Source organism: Pyxicephalus adspersus, chromosome 5 (assembly GCF_032062135.1).
Source record: "Pyxicephalus adspersus chromosome 5, UCB_Pads_2.0, whole genome shotgun sequence".
Lineage (NCBI taxonomy): Eukaryota > Metazoa > Chordata > Amphibia > Anura > Pyxicephalidae > Pyxicephalus > Pyxicephalus adspersus.
Window position 1 is genome coordinate 102,490,479 of NC_092862.1, and position 25,901 is coordinate 102,516,379.

The following is a 25,901-nucleotide window of genomic DNA, read 5'->3' on the forward strand; positions in this document are numbered from 1 at the left end:
TTCATATCAGATATTATACACACACACACAGCCTCAGCAACCTACATAGGAGGCTCCCTATTGGATAGTGGGAAGGCAAAATTGATGTCGGGCCCTGAAGTTGAAGATGCCCCTTTCTTCTCGAGTGTGTCTGAATTTAGGGGGATTTTGAGTCACAAGAGAAAAAGATTTTTACAATATACCAACATTCAAGTATACATAATTACCAACAGTCTGGCTGTATAAATTTATAGTAGTTCCCAGTGTGAGGATACTAGAGTACAGATAGGCCAATGTAATGTAACCTAACTGTACTCAACTAACAAAGGAATTTTGAAATTATAACCTACTTCCAAGAATACAAATATATGTGTATGTGTTAGACTATCCTTTCTAGAAATACCTATGATGACATCAAGATAAAATGCTTTCTTACCAGCCAAGCACTGGTGACAACTTCTCCGACAGTAGTCTCCACCTCACAGCCCAGCAGAGGCACCACAGCATAATCCGCAATTACTCTTTTATTAGCGGACAACACTTTACCAGCATTCTTTTTTATGGTCTCTAAGACAGAAGCTTCATCTTCCTCGACAAAACCCAACACCAAAAAAGATTTACTGCTGAACAATCCACCTTCAATGATAGTGGAAGTTTCCCCAAAGCCACCCTGGCTGGGAAAAGAGGGCATGTCATCTTGCTGTGAAAAGCTGCTTTGTTTGGTCAGCTCAGGATACCCAGGTTCAACTAAACAAAATGAAAAAAAAATTGTCATTCTTATAAAAACCTGGCAAGCACAGAACATACCATTTTTTTTAAGGAAAAGTCTCTATATCTTACTTAATGTGGAATCATTTTCTGTATACTGAGATAGCAAGTCTTCATCAGCTTGATGACTTTTTGTGAAGTTGACAGATTTTCGAACATTGATACTAGTACTGCTTGACTTGCGAAGAGATGTACTAAAAGCTGGTTGTTGAGCAGGGGCTTGGATTTCAGCAGGTTTATACAAAGAGTGGTAATATGTATCCTCAGGCTGCAAGGTACCCTTTGAAAAACTGTCTAGAAGCCATTTTACTGTCAGTACATAAGGCCTTAATGGGAAAAAAAAATAGTGTTGGATATACATTTCTTATTACACTGTGCATCACAATCATACCATTTCCAGGTGTTGCCAATCAGACTGCAACGGTTTGTTAAAGACAAAAAATTTAAGGATTTGAATGATTTTTATAAGCAGCACCAATATTCTCCTTATTCTTATTATGACAGTCCAGCTCATTTACATCTATGTGTTATCCTTCTTTACAAATTTATCTGTGCTATACAAAGTAAAACACAAGGCATTTTGGAAAAAACCCACTCACAGCTTTGATCACAAGAATAAAAAATCTGCCAGTTCTCCTATTCCCAAGAAAGATGGCTGGCTGTACGACAGAGTACATTTTCAGCTCTAAAAATACAAACCGTAAAAAGCAAAGTCACATGTATATGTTTATAGTGCACCCCAAGTGAACATTTGTTGACAAAATGGTTTCTTCTCTGCTGTAGCAGTTTTCTATTTTCAGTCTAAATTGTATAGATCAGAGGCTGCCTAATGGGCAACCAGGGTGATGGTGGAACCAACTTAGCAATGGATAAAATGGTATTGTAGGATACAGGGCAGCAACACAACTACTCAGGCAAGTGTGCAATATGTGTAAACTATGGCCACCAGACACCACATATTTTACTTTTATAGCTTTGAGTCACCTATAGAATTTGTCACTTCAATTAATGGATCATAGAAGACCTGAACACCAATTGCTATTATGAATTAAAAAGAACTTGATGTGACTAGGCATGCAGCCAATGGAAAGAAGCTGGTCTCTCTTTTAGAAGCAGCCTTAAGCTGGGTATCTCACCCGAACATGATTACAGTTAGCGGGAAAGTCTGTAAGCAACATTAGGAATTACATTTCCCTCATTTGCTTAGTCTAATATGATAAAAAAATACAATAATGCCAGCACATAAAAATATTATTTGTTGAAAATACACCTTTCATCTATGAAAGCCCACCCAAAACCAGGTCAGTATTTATACTCAATATTTATATACATATTTTAACAGTGTGTTTTTTTACCTAGAACACATTTTATCAAAAATATTGTATTTATTAGAAGAGCATTAATTGAAATTTTTCAGTATAGGGCTCTATTCTAGTTCCCCAAAAGCCCTCAAGGTAGATTTACCAACCTGTGGTCTGTCTTGTTTAAGAATTGCTTAAGATCATCATCATTTTCACCTACAATAACATGAGTCACATCACCAGTGAGCTGGTTAAAGCGTACTCCACCCCCACAGTTAATGAGTTTCCTCAGCTTATCCAGTTTTCTTCCTCCAAAACCACAAACATATATCTGTAAACAAAATTTCAGGGATTTAGAAAAATTATAGCCAAATGCCCATGAGATGTAATGAGAATGTAAGGTAATGTAATGTAAACAGACCCAACAATTTAGGTCAGTGACTCGCTAAGCATTAATAAAAAAAGGAATCCGTATGACAACCAGGTTGCAAGCCATATACGGAAAGAGGGTTAGGGCAGCTTACACAATTTCTCTCTGTAAACATTTCCTCTGGTAATTATAGATTTTATCTGTTTATAGTACCAAAATCTAAGCATATAGTGACATACAACATAATAAAGGGTATAAACTAAAGTGAAGAAATACATTCCTACCCTGCATCCATCTAGAAGATCCTCGGGGGCCTGCAAAGAACTCAGATCCAAGTTTTCTAGAGCGTCATTAGGAGGATCCAGCCTCATGCTCATAACAGAAGTAAAAGCAGATTCATTAACACAGCTTGTACTTATATTAGAAATGTGGCTGACATCAGAAAGTGCCCGATCTGCAAAACAAACAAACAGTTAAAAAAAAACATTGTACGGGAGTAAACAACCAGGACTACTTCAAGTACATAAAGTGCTTAGGAAGGTTATAACAATCAGGGATATCTGAAGAAAATGTAGATAAATTATAATGGAAATACAGAGGTTGACTCAAAGAAAACATTTTGTGCCAACGGGATCCACCCACTACTACCATCCCATCAAATAAAATACCCAAACCTGTAAACTAATTAAAGAAGGATTGTGCAGCAGCCATCCTCAAGAAGTTCACATTCTTTATCAGGAAAATGGTGATTAAAAATGACAACTGTGTCCTTCCCACACAGCCCATTACTACTTTCGCGAATTTGTGGTCAGAACTAAACACTTTTAGCATTGTTTCGGGTTATAAAGTCAATTCCTCAAATACAGAAGCCATGCCTCTACATATACCACCCTTGCAACTCTCAGCATTACAGGATAGTTATTCCTTCATGTGGCAGAACATTCTCTGAGTTACTTGGGAACTAAGATCACAGCTTCGAATAACCAACTGTGGACTAATAATTTCCCCTCACTGTTTGAGGAGATATACAATTATTTGAATAAATGGAAAAGGCACTCCCTGTCGCTTTTACGTCTGTGAAAATTATTCTCTTGCCCAAGCTTCTATATTTATTTGAAACTATCCCAGTCCGGCTCCCGATTTTGACTTGGAAAAGTTGCAGGCTGGTTTTCTGAATTTTATTTGGGCAAGCGACACAGATTATCCAGATCAGTGGTCTCTACACCCAAGGATTGGGGGGTCTTGGGACATCAGACCTGGGTATATATTATGTAGCAACTCACCTTTGCTACTTGCCCTTATGGACTATGTTATCCTCTCCCAGTGTATGCCGAGAATTAGAGGAAGCTTAGATTGCCCCACTTCACCCTAATGTATTGTTATGGAGCTCCTCCATGTTATTTACGGGTACAGACCTGCTTTCCCTGATGGTGTTTGTGAGGAATATATGGAGAGCGTATAGGACTAAGTATGGTCTCTCCTCCCAAGCCTCTATACTTACATCCATTATACACACCCCTTCGCTACCCAATAGTTTACCTAGAAATATGTGGCTTTCATGGAGGGAAAGGGGGGTGTTTCATATTAGGCATATTTTACACCCGGTGGAGAAAAGACTACTCTCCTTTCAGGAATTACAAGACAAATTTGACCTCCCACAAACATCCTTTTTTGCATTCTTGCATACTTCCTCCATTTATCACCTACTCTAATGTGTTTGCCCTGGGGGCTTCTGGCAAATTTGCCTATATGGGCACCTGGGAAGCCATTTTGGGTCGTGCCCTAGACGGAGATGAATGGTCCAAGCTCTGGGAGGTGGCCAATAAAAGCTCCATATGCACACTTTACAAAGAAAACTTGTACAAAATTTTGTTCCGGTGGTACCAAACGCCGGATATGCTGCACAGGCCGTTTCCAGCTGGAGATGTGGATCCTAGCGTGGGACACTGGAGCACATTTTCTGGTTCTGTCCCACTATTTATAGCTATTGGGACAGGGTTAATAAGCTAATCACAGAAGTGACCAAGCAGCGGTTCTCCCTTGACCCACTCCACCATCTACTGGCATTGCCATTCACGGGCCCCCCGAAACCCACATCTAAGCTTATCACACATATTTTGGTAGCGGCCCGTACCTTAATCCCGGCCAAGTGGAAATCCACACAGCCCCCCTCTTTGCAAGACTTACATGATCCTGTCCAGGAGGTCCATTTGATGGAATATCTTACCGCTCTCCTCAGAAATAATATTGCTAAGTTTGAACAGGTCTGGGAATCTTGGGATGTCCATTATGCCCATTTACAGGTTTAAAGTGTTGATTTGACTATGTGAGCTCCTTATGAATCATCATTCTGGTGACACCCCCCCCCCCCCTTCCTTATTGTCCTGTTTATTTTTTGTTAATGTTTTATGTATACTGGACATTCATCTTTTACTTTCTCACCATATGGGATTATACTGTTTAGTTTACATTTTGCGGCTATTTTTTAAATATGTTATCCGTATGATCCTTTTTGATTATCTGATATACTGTACACTATGTTGATGTTTATATCTTGTCCTTTCTCTGTTTTTTCTGTTATTGTTTATGAAAATTCCTAGTAAAATCCAGTTTAAAAAAAATGACAACTGTACCTTTAAACTAACATGAGCTTTCTTGGAGTTGGCTCTGATACAACTATACTAGAACTTATTTTGTAGAAGGTACCTGCTGGAGACACCCTGAATATAGTAGAAGGCTGCAAATATACTATCAAGGTATGGAAAGTAGCTGTTGTAGGGGGTTTTATATAAGATTAGTATGGGAGTATTAAGGAGGACAGGTGTCCCTGCCTTTGGTAAAAATACACATTAAATTTATACTTACTATCAGGTTTGTGACTGATTCTAGTTGGAGTGGATGTCTCTGGCATTTTTGCTGATGGTAAAAGTTCTAACTTATACATGCTTTCATCCTGACAGAAACCTTTTTCAATGCTGTCATAGAACCACTGAATTGAAACACAGTGCACGTTCCATTTCTTTGCACATTCATATTTCTGACCTGTAGAAAATATTAACTTTAGTCATGTTCGAGTAATGGGCAAAACACAAGCTATACAAGGTATCAGACGTAACATTTTAAATAAGGAACACATGAGGAACAACTCATAATTATAGAGCAACTGACCACATTGATTGCATAAACAAAACAAAAAGAATAAAAGAAAAGATTAAGCACACACATATCCATTTTAAATATTATATATTAGATATATATATATATATATATATATATATATATATTAGATATATATATATATTAGATATGTATCTATTATTATTTACGCAGTCCAAATTATGCAAATTTTCCTATAAAATGTCCTATAGTCTAGTAAATTATGAGTGCAAAATGTGTTAGTGCCAAGGATTTCATTAACACAAACATACTGAAAAGCAGAGCATATTACCTTTTGCCTCTTGCACAATAAGATGTGTAGATTCATTCATTTTAAGCTGACCTGTATACTGTCCTCCATGTAAACAGGTTATTCTCTGGACCTCTTTCCTATCCAGACTGTTTAATCCAGTTACACAGATGGTGCAACCTAGAAAAACTGGACATAAATATTGCTCCATGTCCACATCCGTGTAGCTAATTATCCTTAAAATAAAAAAGAGCAAACAAACATAAGCAGGGTATAATGAACTGCAGGTCTATCAAAACAACATAACATTCTTCCTCATATGCCTACCTCTGCTGTGACTTTTCCCACAGAGCCATCACCCATGAGGGGAGAAGGATGGGTTTCTGGCGACTGGCAGCCACAAGGTATTTCTTGCTGCCCACCTCACCAGCAATCAGGTGGGTGACTGAAGCATTAAAACTTCGAAAGACATGTCCTCCCATTAACTGGACATAGTGATGAACCTCTTCCTAGAAAAAAACAATGAAATATTTATTCATCCCCTTTTTGGGCTGTTAGTAACAACAGACATACATAGTTATTTCCTAGAAGACTATTTTTCTGTGCAAAGTGTAAACTTAACAGGTTCTAAAGTTGAGGCTTACCCTGGTATCTTTATCAAGGCTTGTGCATGAAATGATGACATCAGCCATTGACATATTAAAGACAGGTAGCTCTGCTCGTGGAACACACTTCTGAAACTTCATGCAGAATATTACAACTTGGGGTCCAACTATTCTACAACCAAGCTAAAAAATAAATATTTAAAACAAATTTGAAGACAAAAACAACTATATACATCACAGACAGACAGAAACAGTTTTCTATGTTGTGGCTTCAATTTTTTTGGCGTGGAGTAAAAAATTGTATATTCTAGGGGAGACACAGATGGAATATTGTACAATATATGTGGAATAGAGTCAATTGCTCACTCTTAAGAATGAAAACCCTATTCCTACTATATTCTTATAACTACTTCTCGTTGTTTGTTATTAAGATTGGGGGAATTTGCATCTGTTATAAATATCGAACATAAAATACATCAGTTGGTCTAAGGCAAAAATATTCTCATTCATTCTGGGTTGTCCACAGTAACCAGATTTTCCAAATTATCCCAACTACCGTATAGGAAAACGGAAAGATAAAGACCATATAATAAAACTCATCTAGAAGAATAGATGAAATAAAAAAAATGAGAATGATGCTTGGAACCCTGACAACCAGATATGAAAATTAAGAGTATAGTCCAACAGTGACTAATAAAGCCAATGTGTTATGGAACCAATGTAAATTTGTTTTTTTTTTTACGATGCAAGTTATCTTCCAATGAATTTTTTTTTTGTTCTATCGCTGTAACCTGAAGAAGGCAAAGTTATTTTGGCACCTGAAGCATGATGGCAATATTAGATACTACTGGACAAAACTGAAGACTCCAAGTAGTCTGGTGCTCCTGTCCACGTTTATTTGTGGGGTCTAGCTAGGGACCCTAAACTAGTATGCCCATGATGTGAGCAATCTCACCACAGCTATTGCAGCATAAAGACTTCATGTGCTACTGGTAAGATAGGAGACTTAAAGTGGAACTAAACTGAAAACAAAAAAAATACAATTACCTTTAATCCTGCAGATCCCTCGATGGCGCTGGTCCTTTCCACAATCCGGTCCCGCGTCGTCCTGGAATTCAACTTTGTCCTGGCGCCGACATCTTCAGTCTTCTCGGCATGTCACCGTCACGTCATCGCAGGTGCGAAATCAGGTGACATAGCCCACTGTTAAGGGTGAAAAAAAACACCTGATCTAACTGCGCTTGCGTGAGATCGGCATCTCTTTCCCTTAATAGAAAAAATTACCCTTCTGAGCATGTCCAAGATTATATATGCACCGAAGTAGCACCCAAAGCCTCCCAGGAAGTGTGACGTAAGTATCCTGAGAGGCTCAGGGCTCCCATTCAGTCTTGTTCACCGTGGTGATTAAGACTGAAAGGGGAGGTGCTGCACTTTTTTTTTTTCTAAAAGCGTGTTGCACTTAAAAAAAATAATTATTTTTTCCTTTACATAAAGGGTTGTCTATCCTTTTATGTAACGTGAAAATGTTAAGATTAGGTCCACTTTTAAAAAGTCATATTCTGCATTCTCTCCTAATGATCCTTGTAAAGAATTGTTATTTCACACAGATACTTAATTTTTTTAGATTGGAGATCCACACACAAAATGTGCAAAAAAACTGGTTAAGCCAGGGAGAAGAACACAGTGGATCTTGGTAAAAAATTCCTAGGCTATATTCAGACTGGCCAAGTCTGTGGTGCAGTTACCGCTTCCTCATGCCAGAGAACCACTGCATCAGGGGAGACACTACAACTAGTTCCTTCCCATGCAGCCCCAGAAAAAAATAAATGGGGACAGAACTGTGTGGTACCAGTACCGCTCACTGCTGCCAGATGCTTTTTTTCCTTTCTTAAGAACTAGCGTGCTTTGCAAATGACAGACGAGTTGCTGGTGGGGTGCCACCTGACAGGAGCAGAGGGATCACTTGATCCTGAGGTAGGTATCGAACCAGCCATTATCTAATGCTAATCTCAGTGAGATAGAGCTGTTCTTGTAAAGTTGGTGGGGGGGGGGGGTGCACAGAGAGAAAAGAGAAGCTTTTGGTACAGATGGCTTCTACCATTCTGAGCAGCAACTACAACGTAAACCAAAGATAGATTTAAAAAAAAAAAAAATCTATTTTAGGATTTTTTTTGACAAAAAAAGGCAGGGAACAACAGAGGCTTGCCAACTCATAAACCAACCTCATGCTAGCTAGAACTGTGACAAGAACTAAGCTTCATTACCACATAATAAACATGTTGTCTGTGTCCATGCATTCCAAAAAAAGAGCTACTTTTACAGGCTTTATAAATCGGACATACATACACAAATACAATATGCAGATAAAACAAACCTTTTTTAGATGGTTGAAGGCAGCACCACTAAAGGGATCACATACATAAAGGCAATTGTCTTTTTCTTTTAAAGCAAGGGCCTCATTTTCCTCAATAAACAGTAGATATTCACCCGACTGAAATGCCTTACTTTCCTGTACAAATAAATAAAACCAAATAATGTGCATGTCATTTAGCTTGCAAAACATCACGGGCAAAAGTACGGGAATGATTAGACGAAACATCCTTGTAAACCTTTCTCGTCATTTCATCATTTAGCCTAAATTAACAAATTCAAGTAAGATGCCACAAGACATAATCCTTAATAATGTAATGGGCACCTTCTAATTTCACTTTGTAATGTGATCATGATCTGGAAATCTTACCGCATAGGCTTCATGGAAGAACTTCGTATTTCCAGGTGAATTTACAAACTTCACATGAAACGGATCATTTTCACCTTCCGCCATATTAAACTAATAAAGAAAAGCGCAGAAAGAAAACAAAATGGATAACAGGATAACAAAACAGAAATAATTAATCATATCTAAGGCTGCATACACACGTTAAGACTTTTGTCATTGGAAAGGATTGTTCACTGAAAGATGAATGAACGAGCACTGTACATACACCACTGTGCTGCTCTATGGAGAGGGGAGAGCGAGCGGCACTCTGCTGTTCTCTCTCCTGTTGACTTGTATTGTAGTCTATCCTGGCGGATCCATGAACGATGAACCTCTGCAATACAAGTGATTGGGAGAGAGAGCAGCAGGGTGCAGCTCGTTCTCCCCCCTCCCCTCTCGCTGTACACAAGCCAGATTATCATCAGATACTAAACCGACCAGAATCATCTGATAGTTTATAAAACATACATGAAAGCTGGTATTTATAAACAATGCTGTAATTGCTAAATATTTTATATTTAGGGAAGGATAAAGACACACGGGCTTTTATAGGCAATGTGATGTTTGTGTATATTGTTGTGAACAGTTATTATGTGGTCCTAAAACTAACAAAGACCAACTATTTTACACCAAAAAGTGCTATAATAGAATGTGAAAACAAATGGCAATAAAATATATTCTGCAAACATATGCTAAATATTGTACAAGGTTGTCTTAATTACTATTTTGCTGGTAAAAAAGATATCTCAAGGTGCCCGACGCATTTCGCCTTTTGGCTTCCTCAGGGGACAGTTGAGATCAATGCTGCATATGAAATCAGAATGTACAATACTATGTAAGGGACAGCTGAGTCAGTACATCCTGGGCGGATTAATAGTCAAGTAATTTTCTAAGGTCTGACTGCGCATATATATTGGAAGAAAGTGCATAAAGAAGATTCCAAGATGAGTAAACTAGAATAGGATCAATATTCTGATTATTGTAGAGATTAGGGATATATCAGTGTTCTCCCCAGAAATTTTTTTCAGCCAGGGGGCAAAAAGGGGGTGTGGCAAAACACGGCAAATTTACTGCTCCCAGTTGTTTATGCCATGGGTATCCAGTAACCTCTTATTGTTTCAGTTTTCTACCTTCTCCCAATTATTTGTTACAACTTTGTAATGCCTGCCCCGTTAGTATATCCAATTTATCTATTCTATGTATTTTGCCACAACTGTCCTATGCCGTGTATTGTGGCCCATGTTACTAGTGTTCTAAGTTTTAAGAGTGTAATCCCTTGTAGTAGTGTAATAGTATAATGAATGTGGTGTAACAAGTTAGGCTTAGCTCATATTAGCAGCATAAACATTTACCCCTTCTGAGTGACTTCTGGCAACTGCTAGGCCCCTAGGATTGATAACAGGCGGTAAGTGCTAGGCACCTAGGATTGGTAACAGGCGGTAAGTGCTGGGCACCTAGGATTGGTAACGGGCCATAAGTGCTGGGCAACTAGGATTGGTAACAGGCGGTAAGTGCTGGGCATCTAGGATTGTTAACAGGCAGTAAGTGCTAGGCACCAAGGATTGGTAACAAGCGGTAAGTGCTGGGCACCTAGGATTGGTAACAGGCGGTAAATTCTAGGCACCGAGGATTGATAACAGGTGGTAAGTGCTGGGCTTTTTCAGAGCTAGAAGTTTTTTAAGCAGCAGTGGTTCCTGGCATGAGGAATGGACAAATGTAACCTTACTGCCGGTGTGAATTCAGCCATACTTCAGATGTGCTCCTGTGTCTATATTTAGTTAAAGTGAACTTTTGTGAAAACATTTTTTTTTCACTTGATTCTTTTACAAAATTAGCCCAGCAGGCCCATGCTGGCTCAGCTTCCACCTTCTCTCTGATGCTCACTTGTACGTCCCATGCTGCCTTGCACTGCGCATGCATTAGATTGAACACTTTTTCTTACATTATAATAAATCCTCTGAAGGTGCATGCACACAAGGAGCAGTGCTGAGCCTTTTGGGATATGTGACACAAATATCCCAGGAGGCTGCGGATTTCCCCTTCGGTCTTTACCGAAATGGAGGTGAAGACTGAAGGGGAGAGGTCCTCTCCACAAAAGTTTTTTTTTTTTTATTACATAATACATAATGAAATTCCCATTATAAAACAGAGAAAGTCACTCTTTAATATAATGTTAAAAATGTGGCAATGCTTTAATAGCATCATGCATGTGATATCAGATGGGGACAAGACAGACAGTGACCCCCTCTCATCACTGTCCATATTCGATATAAAAACAGTCTGTGACGTTTATCCGCAGTGTGTAATGTCATCGGCAGCGCAGTGTGATCGCTATGTGAGTGTAAAAGCTTCGAGCTCGTGCTATGAGATGGGGGCGGGGCTGCCTGTGTCCCCTTCACATGAAGGCTGAACTGTGTGTGCTCACCTCTCATCAGCAGCAATCCTCTGAACAGATGACGCAGAGCACAGAGCAGCCTCACTGAGATCTGTGCAGAGGATGGGAGCTGCCGAGAGCTGGGCCGGGTATTCAAAGCAGCCAGGCGGAGCAACCGGCTAAAACCCTCTGGGGAGAACTATGTATATTTATATATTATCAAAATGTATCAGGAGGTGAGATCTCTTATGTCATATTATTCAGTATCCCAATGTCTCAGGCACACTGTGGCTATTGGGTAGTTCAAAATCAATATAATATAGGTTAGTATCCAATAAATGTAGGTGAATATGCTTCTAGGATATCATTGCAGTAAATTTCAACCAATGCTTCCAGTTATGATGAAGTTATTCTGGTAAGTATGGTGGTGACTGGTGAACTGAAGATAATATTCTATGTGTTCCCAAGCTTTTGGTGGTTCAGCGGTAAATGTGATTAAACGGTCAGGAAATCCGCTGCCAGGCTCCAAAAAGCAAAATATTAGGGTTAAATATTTTACTTTTTTAACACAAACCTGAGCAATTCTAACTAAGCATATGATGACAAAATACATAAGCAGTGTTACCTTGTGAAAAGCATGATCAGCTCATTCACAGATATTGGAAACTGATACAGGTAGTCCCCTGGGTTACATATGAGATAGGGACTGTAGGTTTGTTCTTCAGTTGAATTTGTATGTAAATCAGAACATGTACATTATTTTAACAAATGCAATTAGGACAGATGTTGTCCTAACATATTATTAGGCAGCATGGTGTAAGTTACTGTATAAAATCCTAACTGTAAATTAATCACAAATAAAGCAAAAAAAAAAAAAGCTGTACTTTGATATGCAAAAAGAAACAGCTGCAAAGTTTGTCTTGGTCATTAAAGAGTTACAAAGGACTGCAGAAAGAGCTCACCCCTCTAAAATCACCCACAACCTCAGCTGTGTTTAGCAAGATTTCTTCTGCAAGTCATGCAAACTGCCCCCTAAGCCCCATTTGTATCCAGAAGGAGTCCTAACCTGGGGACTATCTGTATACATTTTTAAAGGAAAACACCATAATTTAACTAAACAAAGGCCCAGGAGGTGAAGTCTGACATACCTGACTGTCCAAAGATGTAATATGTCACTCTGATGGGTGCAGACAGGAGCAATACGTACTTACTCACTAGGAAAACATAAAATAAGTATGTTATTATACCAGAATTATGTTTTACCCTTCACTTTTTTATGGATCTTTAAAATTATTGGAAAAAAAAAAAAGAGATGAACCAGGTCACATGACCAGTCGATGTATTTGATTGGCGGCTCCACTGATTAGTAACTGCTGTTAGCAGGTTATGCAAAGCTCTTAGCAATGTGTTCAGGATAGCAGCACAGATCCTATGGACTGCTGCAGAGTGTTAAAACATGAGCTGCCCCGATGTGGCCGACATGCACAAGCATACGTATACAAATGAATGAACCCCAAGTCGCCTTTCAAAGTCCCACAAATACCTGTTGATCCTGCCCACTGAAGACTGTCTAATATGTTTCTTTTAATGGGGTATAAACAAGACTGCTTACACCTGAATTCAAAGCAAAGTTACCACTGTCATGGGGGAAATGTTGCAGGGGGTGTGGCTGATGGCATTGACAGCTCTGTTTATATTGCTAAATCCCTCCCACTAGGAGCTACAGTGCCTAGCAGGGAAGTTTTTTGGTCACATATTAAATGTTTTCAGGACTTGTTTAGACTGTTCTAGAGGAGCCTTTAGGTGAAGCCTAATGCTGACAAATCTTTAAATATGCAGATGAATAACATATTTTTCTTTGCTGCAATTCACCAACATATAAAGCTCCTACTATTCTCAGCCAATAAACTCATCTTGCTTGGCTCTCTCCTCCAATCAGTAAGCTCTAAAGTGAACCTGAATAGGTCATTGTGCGGCTTCTACCTCTCCTGGTCTGAGCTTTGCTGTACAGGGATTACAAGGGGCACTGACAAGTACATATTCATGGATACGGAGCTTTCTATCTGCCTGGAGTGCTGATATAAGTACAATTACAGGAAATAATAGACAGACATCACCAATGGCAACAAATAATTGGGGTGTGTACATGAAACAGATTATCTCATTTAAAAGAGCACTAAAAACTCATTATTTTTTTAAACTTGCCTACCCATCTTCTTCTGTCTTTTGAAACCGTCACTACTTCCCACCACGACATATCTTTTCATCATTTGCAACCCCTATTTAATAATGTACAGCGCTGCATAATATATTGGCGCTATAAAAATTCTGTTTAATAATATTAAATAATTATCTCATGTCACATTATTGTTATTGCAGTAGGCCAGGGAAGGGTCATTACCAATAGGTTACTTGGGAAATGCAGAGTGCCTGGCTGCATATATACATACATAAATGACTGGAGGATACAAATGTTATCAGGTCAGGGACTTTAAGGAGTCAGGCCAAAGCAGAGCAGACAGCCCTTGTCCATAGAGCCCTCCGCTTCCCCTCATGAGGTGTTCTTTTTAGTCAGGAGTCCTGTGAGAGTGTATGCAGTCTTATAATAATAATAAGCCTATGTACTGCCCGTACCTTATCACCACAAGCTAATGCGGCCCCAATATTTCCTGTCACCGGACAGCTCCGTATTGTACAATCTCCACACTTCCCGGCTTCGTTCAGACCCGCCAAGGTACACCAACCCACCAATAGCAGCGCGAATTACAATTCATACCGTGCTCACGAGACGAAAGCTGTGATTAGCTGATCCAGCAGAGTGGGCGGTCACATGCTGTGGGAGTGGGTGGGGCTAATAGCCTGTGTATACTACAAGGATGATAGAGATGACACTTGTGTATTACAATGTTTAAGCACGCAGTAATACAATGTTATAAATTAATGACCTGATACAAGTACACATAAGGTCTGTTAGTTTCCTGAACTGTTTACCTTAGAATGGTGCCACAATGTACATACTGTGTTGTGATGTCTGCATAAAAATGCACACTAGAAATAGATCTGCACTGCAGAGCATCACAAAGCATTGTAACACAAGCAAAGGCAGATATAGCCAACAGTGGGCCGCTGCTGAACTAGATTGGGGTCCCTGTGGGGGTTCCAATTGCCTGAGTAGGGTACATGCTGTACCCATACAACCGTTCAAATATAATCTACCAATAATGTACACACACTAAATACGTTTGTTTGAACGATGCAGGAAGTGATGTGTACCAGAGAAAGTGTACCGCAGAACAATCCACGGTCACGACTGTACACACAATAGATTGTCGCCCAATCTGATCTGCCGGGGCAGTCTTTTGTTTCCAGCGACATTCCTCATTTATCTGTGTCATTGGCCAGTCGTTCACTTTTTTTGTTAACAATTATCGGACGATTGTATGAAGCCGTAGGCAGCCAATTTAAATAAACACAGTGCAACAGTGTAGATCTATCCATTGTGGTCATTACAATAATAGAAAAAATAATAAATTAAAATTAATAGTTATCATAAAATTACATTAAATGTTAGAGCGATAAGCCACCTTAACATCTAGTAAGTGATTACAAATATGCTTTACATATCAAAGATGATCCCATTCACTATTGGGAGTCAATGTGATTGCTAGGGCAGCATGGTGGCTCAGTGGTTAGCACTCTAGCCTTTACAGCACTGGGTACCAGGTTTGAATCTCATCCAGGACAATATCTGCATGGAGTTTGCGGTTCTCCCTGTGTTTGCATGGGTTTCTGCACACATTCCAAAAACATGCAGTTAGGTTGAATTCCTCCCAAAATTGACCTAGGACTGTATTAAAGAATAATAGACATTAACATATGATCAAGGTAGGGACAGTTAGTGATATGACTGTGGACTTTGTAAAGTGCTGTGTAACATGTCAGCACTATATAAATACTGTGTAATGATAATGGACAAGTTTCCTATAAAGAACCATGTGTCAAAACTGTAACACATTGGTTCAAAAGGAAGGTCTCAGTCCTGGCAGGTTTTCAGGGGATTGTGAGGGCTCTTGGCGTCCTTTTCTCGATTCCAGTTCCACTAGCACCAGGGATCTGACGCTCTGCTATTTTGAGATTTATTCAAAATGTGTCTGTTACACATTGTTCTTTCTTCAGCTAGGTTTATTAATCTCAATGACTTCTTCTTCCTCCTTACATCCATGACTAGACAGTTTTTCTTAATGCAAGATACCTAAACCCTTTAGTTGCTTGTGGGCGCTCACAATCCCGAGGAAGTCCACAGGGCGAAAGTGTCAGGACTGAGACCTTTATTTTTCATTAATGTGGTACAATATTGACAGTTCTTTATAGGAAAACTCTATCTAGGTATCAAGTTGACTCCCAATAATGAACAGGATATGTAAAGCATATTTGTCACCACTTACCTTGATGTTAGGTTGGCTTATCGCTCTAACATTTAATGTAATGTTGTGATAACTAATAAATATATTTGCCAGAAACAAAACTCCTCCTTTTCTACCAATACCATTTTTGAGGTTAGCAGAATCCTGTACTTTTAGATAACCACGCATCTATCCCACTTTTATGCTAAGTAATTATTTAAAACAAGACAAGAATTTACAAGGCACCATGGGTTAGCTAAATAGTGCACAGGAGCAGCAATCTTCTTTGAGGCAGGATTTTTCGGATAGAAATCTGGTAGTGGGATTCACTTTGAGTTTATATATTATACTTGTTTCTTCAGCTCCTTTAGTTTAGCATGCTCATTTGTAACTTTGCTCTTGCCAATTTTTTAACCTTTAAACAAATTGAGCATACCGATTCCTAGATGACCAGTGGAATGTGTCAACAACCTTTTGAATTCCCATGCTAGTTTATAACAATCCAATACCCACCTGAAGCAGGTCAAATGTAGGTTACATTGTGGTCAGCCACACCATTGAATACATTTTAAATTGTCTCAGAAACATCCCAAATTGGTGCTAATATTACCTTAATTACTCTGACAAGAGATAAACTAAAGTCTGCAAATTCATTCAACTCTAGTATTGTGAAGTTTGGATACTCTTTGTTCTTCAGCCATTTTGACTTGCCAATGTGGGATGATGTATTGGATGTGCATAGGCGTTCCATATGAAGAATCATTGTTGTCCAATCCTTTCTAGATCAGTTATTGGTTGTTGAACATCTATAGACTAATTAAAGGATCAGTACAAGCAGCAAAACACCAAATACCACATAACACATAGCAACAAACAAAGGGAACCAGTCACAAATGTTTTATGTCAAATAACTGGTTCTCCTACAATGTCAGGGCTTTCCTTAAACCATTGCATGCAAAGTAGCAGAACACACATTTTTAATGTACATCCCCTCCCAAACATTACTGCCGTACTGCTGCTTTCTATATGAGCTCTATGTTTTAATATTCAGATATAAATAAGAACAGTAAATAGCTTTTTTTTTTTTTTTTTTTTACTAAGATTAGACCAAGCTCATTCAAGGCAATGTGGTGGGCTTTAATTGCAGAGATTTTTTTTTAATAAAAATTCAGTTGAATCATAGGGTGATCACCAAGGTGTTTGTGTTCAAATGTGCTGAAAAAGCATTTCATTTTGCAAAACTGAAGTTTGTGGGATAGGAGATTTACACATTATTTAAAGGCACAGCTGGGTTGTCAAACACCTTTCCACCTCTGTAAAATCATCCTTTGCTGGCCCCAATACTGCAAAGCCACTATCACTAGCAATGGGGAAGCATGTCGCCGGGTTACCTAGCAAGGAAGTAATTTCACAAAGGCTAAAAGGAAACCTCTTTGTTACCCTTACCCTGGCAACAAATGACCAGCTTCACATTCATGAAATGATGGGATTTATTGGCCTTTCCATTGCTTTTTTTAAATTTTGTGTTTGCGGTTTGTGATAGTGTCAGTGTGGAATTTTCTGTATGTATAATAACTACAACTCCACCAAAAAACATTTCACTCCATTACTGTATTTCGGATTTTTGCTTCAATGTGCACCTTGCCTCCCAAATCCCCAAGAAATTGGATTGCACTGGTCGCGTAAAATACAATATATAAAAAAGAAAAAAAGAAAAAAAAAACAGCATGCTGAGCATTCCTGTTTAGGATGAAGCCAATAAATTAAACACGTTAAGGTTTTGCAGCGTGTGACAGAAATTACATTAAGAAGGTTGTCAATTCCCTTTATTTTCTTAAAATTTTATGTACACGGATGAATGATCTGTATAATGTACATTCATAGAAAGCTGTATATACTGGATAATATTGTAGGCATCATGTCACTATTACACTAGGTTCTTACATAACAGGCTGACATTTTTATATTTACTTTTTTTATTATTTGGTAAAGCTATGCTGTACATGGGAATATCCTTTTCTTCCCATTCTGGAAAGGATAGTGTTAATAAACAGTAAAAGGACACAAATAATGACGTTGAACACTGTCAGAAACTGGTACTGTTCAGTGAGCCCAACCACGACAAACATGGCAGAAAACAGAAACAGAATGCCCTTTAGATGTGTCTTCCTTCTAACCCGCAGTTTGCTAATGCATGGAATATAAAACTTAGAACAGAGGGAGATTATTATATTGATTCACAGTCTTGTAAACAAATTCAAAAGGAATAGAATGTGCTTGGATAAAAAAAAAAAAAAAAAAAAAAGGAGACGACAAAAATTATATGTAACCAGACAGCTGATCACAGAGTGCTTTCAAAGTTTATGATACATAGTGATGCTATGTCAGAATCACACATCCCAGATGTATTTATTTCTTTATCCCTAAATAAAAATATATTTATTACAAAAAGGAATAACAATTTTCTTTGTAAAACAAGGAAGGCAGAAAATAAAGTCCTTTCAATCAACCCTGGGGGGGAAGAGGGATAAACTTGTGGCGCAATCCCTCGTGCAATAATTAGAGATTAGGTCTGTTTGCATCCTCATTGGTTTAAATTCTTTGCGGGCTATCCAAGATCTCCTGCTTCATGGTCCACTGGTGGTGGCACATTGGGCATAACATTTGCTGAAGACCCTGCAGTAAGGTAGCCAGCAACGCCAGGTCCTAAGACAACAGAAATTAAAAAAAAAAAGTCAATAACTATACACATATATTTTATTTAAACATGAGTTTTTCTTTTCTAGGCCACCAATATATAGATGGTCATATTTAACAATGATAGCATGGTTAACTGTGCATACCTACTGTAAGTACATAATTTTCCTTTTAAAAAAATAAATAAAAAATTATAGGCGTATACATGAGTACTTTTGATTTTGTCAGTTAAATTATTATTAGACGGTACCACAGATAAAAAAAATAATAATCTGCAGGGTGAAGGCTGTCTTTTATTCCAAAAATGATGACTTCAGGCTGCATCCAAATCACAAATGTCACTGAGAGATGCAACTGAAAATGATGTGCTATACAAAGTGTTGTAAACTTGTTTTTAAAATATGGGGACATTGATTAACCTATACCAACCCATGTCATGGTGATTGTGCTTTTATTGTTTTTGTTTCTTCCTGTCCTTAATAAATAGCCATCCACATAATATAAATAAAAGATTTTATATATATATACACACACACACACACACACACACACACACACACACACACAGTGGTACCTCGGTATAAGTGCGCTTTGGAATAAGTCCAACTTGGTATAAGTCCTGTTTATTAATTATACAGTAACTGTAAATGTTGTCCAAAGCTTTAACTCTTTTACAGTGCATAAGAAATTGTTGCCACTATGTACACGGGTTAGACTTTTGTCGTTGGAATAGATTTTTTGCAACCCTTTCCAAAGACAAAAGTCTGAAAGATGAATGAACTGTACATCGTTGTTATCTTCTATGGAGGGGGTTAACGAGTGAGCGGCACCCCGCTGCGCTCTCCTTCTTTTGCATTATGGTTAGTTGTTAGTGGACCTGTCAGGACGGATCCATGAACAGCATTGGACCACCAATGTACACTTCAGATTCTCGCCGGATATCAGCCCTGATGTGTTTTTGTAGCCCCAAGAAAAAGTTACACAAGGGAGTCAGTGTCCACAGGTAGAGTTATCCATCCCTCTTGATCTGATGACAACTCTCAAGTGCCCATTCGAACCAGCCCAGTTTAAAGGCAAGTACATAAATGCAGCTTGCATTTGAGCAGCCCAGCACATCACAATGAAGGAAAGATTTTGCATGCAGCGTTGTTTGGTAGTGTAGTGCACAACACACCCCACCATGGTGCATGACAGTGTACTGCACTGTGTTGCGATGCAGGGGTACTGGGAAGTCACCAAATGGTGTGTTACTGTAAATAATTGGATGGGCCCTAAAAATTCTGATTTTTCTAAACTTTGTCTCGATGACATGATTGATGAATACAGAGCTTTACACCATGGTCATCAAGGGCGAATTTTCCAATTACAGCGACAAAGAAAATATTAAAAACTTGGCAAAGGATCTACCCTTTCCCCACTCCACTCAAATCTAAAAGAAATTACTTGTAATTTTTTTTTTTTTTTTTACACACTTTACAATACAGCTTAGTCCAGAATATACCTCCCAGTCTGCTGTTAGGACATTAAGGGTATATTCACACATTCCTTTAGCTGTTCGAACAGCATGTTCCCTGTGTGGGGTCACTGTACACAGCTAAGTTTTGTTTAGCTTTCAAAACATTTGGAGTGTTTGAATTGTCAAATGGATTTCATGGTGTGTTTGTTGTTGCTTTCACAATGCATTGCATGATCTTTCTCTATACATGTCAATGTAAAAGTAAATCTGAAATGCATTTCCCTTAAAACATGGTGAACCTTATCTTGTAGCCAGACAACCACATACACTAACGCTTACTTAGAGGAGCCTAATGGGCTCCTAGCTGTTGTCCCTTCCTCACAAAGTCTTGCATGCAGGAAAATGTAATAAGCAGATATAAAGATATCTGGTATGTACACCAATAGAGTGTACAAGTACATATAAATGTTTTTAATGACTATATTACTGCATTCTTTTCGCTGTATCTTCCCAGAGTCTAGCTTTAATATCAACATATGATGGTACAATTATGAAAATGAATCTGAAAATCATGTTATTACCAAAATGCAATTTAAATAATCAATGACACAGTCTGCTTTAGGTTAAGTCTTCATATACATAGAAGGATGCGGATTCACAGGAATTTTGGAAAGAGCACAAGATGCAGGAATGAAGTGGGTGCAACAAGCAAAACAGCAGAAGATGGTCTACCTGGTAATACAGAGCTACACAGCTGTTAGCAAGCTGCTTGGAAGAGAGCATCTAAAGCCCACTTCTGAGGTGAAGGGGGCTGCTACCAGTAAGAAGGGAAGGAGAGACACCTGAAGGAAGAAAAGAAAAGTGAAAAGCCAGGGAAGAGGTTAGGAAGAAGATTACAATATGCATTTGGGTTCCAGCAAAAATTGGCCTTAAAAGAGATTTGCTCCACTTGGCTAGTGAAGAAATAAAAGCACATATTGTGTAGTCTAGTGAGCCATCTTTTATTAAAAGGGTCATTCTAGAAAATTACTTTATAAAGGCAAATTCGGAATGTGGATATCATTCTTCTATACTATCAGGCCTCTAGAAATCCCAATCTGCGGAATTTGCTATTTTGTTGTTGCATAGCTTAATCTCTATACCCTTTTTGTTTGGCCCCAAAAAATCCAATATATTTAGGTTTGGAGAAGGAGGATTAGATATTCTTAAAGTTTACAGTGTATGTAACCCCTAAGTATAAAATTCTCTACGTTGATTTTTGTACAAGTTGCTTTTAATAATCTAATTGTCAAGGGCAAATATTTGATGATCCTGCTAACTGCCTTTTAACCACGTAAAACATGGAAGCAGATCCTTACTGGGATGGTCAGTTTGCATTCCTCACCTACTAGCCATAGCTACAAGTATGCCTACAGTCATGTAGTCAGCCAGCTGACACGTTATCTGCCCACACATACTGTAATAATAACCATAATTATTACTAAGTGCAATGTTTATTAGATGATATAATTCACTTTTTAGTCTAATTTGTGACTTCACAATAACTTTAGGAGAAATCTGAACTAAAAGAACTTGTAGTCTGCCAATACTAACCTCAGCTTGCTTACCCTTTAGCTATAGCTAGCTGACTTGAAACAAACCTGGAAATTACCTTCACTATTTTAACTTCACTATGATATCCAAGATATGTTTCAGATATTAACTGCAAACCTGGGAATTAGCATTTACTTATCAGCAATGGTGTATTCCATGTTATATCCCCTACATATGTTTTCTTTAATTAAGCAAACACATGTAAATTAGGAAAGCATGTGCACCTTACAGTCAGCATTATTAATTTTAAATATTTTATTTTAAGAAAGAAAATACATAAAATCTTGATTAGGACATCTTGCTGTCACAAAGCACACTGAACACTAAAGATAAAATGATTTGTGTTCCAGTTTTTTTTTATTGATACTAAACTCACTCACATTCTTTTTGACTGGCAGTGGGCAAGGCTCCATCTTCACAGGCTTTGGTCAGCAATGTGTCAAAAACACACCATGCATTGTAACACAATACAACATGCCTAGTGCACTCTGCATGGATGTGTTAGGGTGTGTTAATTCCAACATGGCATACTAAGCTGGAAGAGAAGTTAGGCTGAAAAACTACAAACATACATACACATGTTCAATAATTGTGGTTGGAAAGGATCATGAAAGATGAATAAGCGCTCTACATACAGCTTCCTTCTGTTCTATGGAGAGGGGAGAGAGGAGAACAACAGAGTGGCACCCAGCTGCGCTCCCTTCCCCTTCACTTGATCCGTGGATCCACCAGGACGAATCCATGAACGATGTCGAACGAGCACTATACACACGTCAGATTCTTGTCAGATACTAGCCCCGAGGCGACTGTTGGACGAGAATCATCTGACGTGTGTACGTAGCCTTAGATGAAGTCACCAATTTGACTATACACATTGTAAATTGTGTTACTCTAATACATACACTAGATGTACACAATATGTGCTTTACTGTAAACCATGCACAACAGGATGCAAATGCTTGATTAGGAAAAGTAGTGGAGGGATTGTGTAGGTAAGGATAGCGGAACAGCGGACAGCCAACAAGTACTTGAAGCAGTTCCATCTCAATTTTTTACAACTCCCTCCAATTGAGTGTGCATCCTACATGTTATTTCATAAAGACTTACCTTGTACCCTGTTCTCTATAAATAACGATCAATATTCAAATATAGTAACACTGGATATGCATACTTTGATAACATGAAATTATAGTATACAGCATACAACCTAAAACCTTTCACTGCTAGCAACATTCAAGTGAGTTAGCACAAAAAGATGACTTTGCATGAACATTTGCAGACACTCTTCCAAGTAGACCACCATAGCTGAATGCACATGTCGGCATACAGATGCATGCACTAGAACACAGTGAACTACTACACCTTGGTGCTTTTAGGAGAACCTATCACTTAAGATACCAGCCCATTTAGGTTAGTTTTGGCACACAGGTATTTTCAAATCCACTTTCTCAGAATGCACATCTACTATGCTACACAACATGCTAAGTCTGCAGTTTATATCAACAAGAAATTCTTCTTACATTTCCTCTGGCTTCTATGGTGGAGACGGTAAAGCCATCCCCAGAATGCAAAGTACATAAAATCTAATGGGAAGATTCTCCAGCACAGCGCTCAAGAGCTTTTTCTCAGCGAGAGTTGGAGTATTCATTTCCATAATTGTTGCCGGGGGATTATGGCTTTCTACCTAGGCATGAGTATTCTAGCTAATTTTCCTTTCTCCAAAAACTTTTTTTTTTTTTTAACATGTGAAGATAGGGGGTGGTGGTCAAAAAAATAGGGACATAATTTAGTATAGTTTAAATATTTTTGAAATGTAACATTATAGAGACATTTATGCCAAATATACAAAGATCTTGGTTTCCACTCAAGGATGCTTAAACTTCTGTGCTCCTCGTCTTTTTAGTAGACATTATGTGGGCAGCAAACTTTTTAACAAACATACAAAAACATAAAACTGTAGTTTACATATTTTCCTTATATAACTGATCATTACTAAGGAAGTGTAAATATTGGTATTTACATTTGGTTTATGCCTTTCTCTTTGTTTCTATCAGAAAATTAGAAATAATCTAATTCACTATAAAAATTGGTAAGTACCAATTTCTCTTACCAGTGAGGTATCCTGCTGTTTGCGATTCAGAAATGAACAAGTCATGTTTCTGATCTTTAAAGGCACTCCAGACAGAGGATCGAGACAGGATTTCATTCACCTAGAAAAGGCAAGTTGATTAAATTATAGTAACAGCATAACCTTTTTTACGTGACCAATCAGGTATGTATACATCCACATTCTCCCTGCATAGTCACTCACCTGCTCTCCATACTGCAGGCTGCGCGTCATTGACTTCAGAGCTTTAACTATCTGAGCTTTTGTAGCTGCTGGACTTTCTAGGTTTTCCAGGCCTTGTCCTTCAAGTAATTTTAGCAAATATGGAACCAGTTCCACTTTTAGTGCCTAAAAGATAGGAGTTTCACCTTTGTAAAAAGTGTTCAGAGAACTATACCATGGATATGTTAAAATTATATGAATAAAGATGAGCAGATAAAAATGTTAGACAATAGATGGCTGCCAGTCTTGTGATCGAAAAAGACAGGACACTAATTTCTAAATATCTGAAGTCCTTTCTCAGCTTCAGGCTATGGATGGACAATGAAGGAGTGGTACCACTCTAATGAGATCATCATTCTCTTCTTTTCTGACTACATGAGTCCTTTCAGCACATGTGCATTGCTGGAAAAGCTTCTACTGCTGCTCCTCCCATGCTCTTTAAAGCTGCAGATTACAGTACCGGGTACTTTTAATGGCTTTGTGTAATACTTTTACATTTAGCTTTTACCCTGATAAATCTAAAATTACCCGGTGAGGCATTAGATATAAAACAGCCAATGTCTTTTCTTTTACAATATAGAAGGAATTTTATGACTAAAAAAATTTTTTACAGCCAAGAGAGCAAAACTTTCAACAGAAACACTGTGTAGGTTCAGGACTCAACCACAAAATTTGTTGGAGCTCAGATTCATTCTCCAAAGTTCTGGACAAAATATTCATGAAGCTGAAAACAATTGCACTAGAGTTTGAATAAAACAAACATCTGCTCAGCATGGAACTGGCAGATGGACAGACAGTGGCAGTTTTTAATATGGAAATTCTAAATCTCTTTATGAAAGTGGAATAAAAACCTAAAAAATTTAAAAAGGCTTCTTAATAGACTTTTTCAAATGACAGGTTTTCTTACTTGTGCTACAAGCTCAGTTTGCTCCCTTTGGAACATCCTGTTAAGTGCTTCACATGCCAATCCTATCATATCTGAACGTTTTTTCATTCCACACATCAGAGGTCCAATTGTCTCAAGTGAAGCCATTGATCGAACACAAAGCTGTAAAAATAAATCACAATTCATTACCACAAACATATCATGAATATACTCTATGTATTATAGAACAGGTGTACAAATACCTCATTATCTGTCATTGTGTGGATGACCCGTATTGCACACTTTGGAATAGCGTTGTTCTTGTGGCTCATTGCATGGAGTATTTTGGGTAGATGACCCAAAGGTGGGACTTGGTCCAGTAACTGAGGTTGTGCAGTAAATAGACAAACTGTTGCAGTGGTCACCGTTTCTAAAGTTTCTCCCTAAAAGAAAACAATAATTACAATTCCTATATATTTTTTTTTACTTTATGGCAGATAATTCTCTTACATACAAGATTGTATTATTTACATTTGATATAAATAATACCACAGTAAAGGATTATTAAGTGAATTTCCAAAAGTCCAACACAATATACAGTGGTGCTTGAAAGTTTGTGAACCCTTTAAAATTTTCAATATTTTATATAAATGTGACCTAAAACATTAACTAATTTTCAAGCTCCAAAAATAAAAGAAGAAAACATACTTCAATAAATACTTGACTAAATAAAATTATATTTGATTCATTAGTTTATCAAAAATTATGCAAATATTGCTGACCATGTACCGTTTGTGGACAAACCTAATACTAATTAGGGATACTAAACAATGTTTTGTAGACGGGTGAAGCAAAAATAGAACTTTTGGATTAAGTTTGGATTTTTACATTTGGAGAAAGAGAAACGCTGTATTCCAATGTAAGAACCTTACCTTATCTGTAAAACATGGTGGTGGGAGCGTTTTAATTTGGACCTGGACATCTGTCCATGAGCTGA

General features: G+C 38.1%; 2 protein-coding genes across 2 annotated transcripts in view; both read right to left on the reverse strand.

Moving 5' to 3' along the window:
* TOPBP1 (DNA topoisomerase II binding protein 1) overlaps window positions 1-14,290 on the reverse strand; it is a 31,018-nt gene extending 16,728 nt beyond the window's left edge. The window contains exons 1-12 of the mRNA XM_072412313.1: window positions 14,196-14,290; window positions 12,710-12,775; window positions 9,170-9,259; window positions 8,804-8,938; window positions 6,469-6,612; window positions 6,152-6,333; window positions 5,867-6,060; window positions 5,284-5,460; window positions 2,703-2,872; window positions 2,216-2,379; window positions 820-1,073; window positions 416-726 (exon numbers count right to left, since the gene is read on the reverse strand). Coding sequence (XP_072268414.1) covers window positions 416-726; window positions 820-1,073; window positions 2,216-2,379; window positions 2,703-2,872; window positions 5,284-5,460; window positions 5,867-6,060; window positions 6,152-6,333; window positions 6,469-6,612; window positions 8,804-8,938; window positions 9,170-9,253 — 1,815 coding nt within the window. The 5' untranslated portion in view covers window positions 9,254-9,259; window positions 12,710-12,775; window positions 14,196-14,290. The remainder of the gene's footprint in view (window positions 1-415; window positions 727-819; window positions 1,074-2,215; window positions 2,380-2,702; window positions 2,873-5,283; window positions 5,461-5,866; window positions 6,061-6,151; window positions 6,334-6,468; window positions 6,613-8,803; window positions 8,939-9,169; window positions 9,260-12,709; window positions 12,776-14,195) is intronic.
* Window positions 14,291-17,773: 3,483 nt separating this feature from the next.
* The window catches only part of DNAJC13 (DnaJ heat shock protein family (Hsp40) member C13), a 91,641-nt gene continuing 83,513 nt past the window's right edge, over window positions 17,774-25,901 (reverse strand). Inside the window, exons 53-57 of the mRNA XM_072412314.1 lie at window positions 25,168-25,347; window positions 24,947-25,087; window positions 24,022-24,165; window positions 23,821-23,920; window positions 17,774-18,670 (exon numbers count right to left, since the gene is read on the reverse strand). Coding sequence (XP_072268415.1) covers window positions 18,573-18,670; window positions 23,821-23,920; window positions 24,022-24,165; window positions 24,947-25,087; window positions 25,168-25,347 — 663 coding nt within the window. The 3' untranslated portion in view covers window positions 17,774-18,572. The remainder of the gene's footprint in view (window positions 18,671-23,820; window positions 23,921-24,021; window positions 24,166-24,946; window positions 25,088-25,167; window positions 25,348-25,901) is intronic.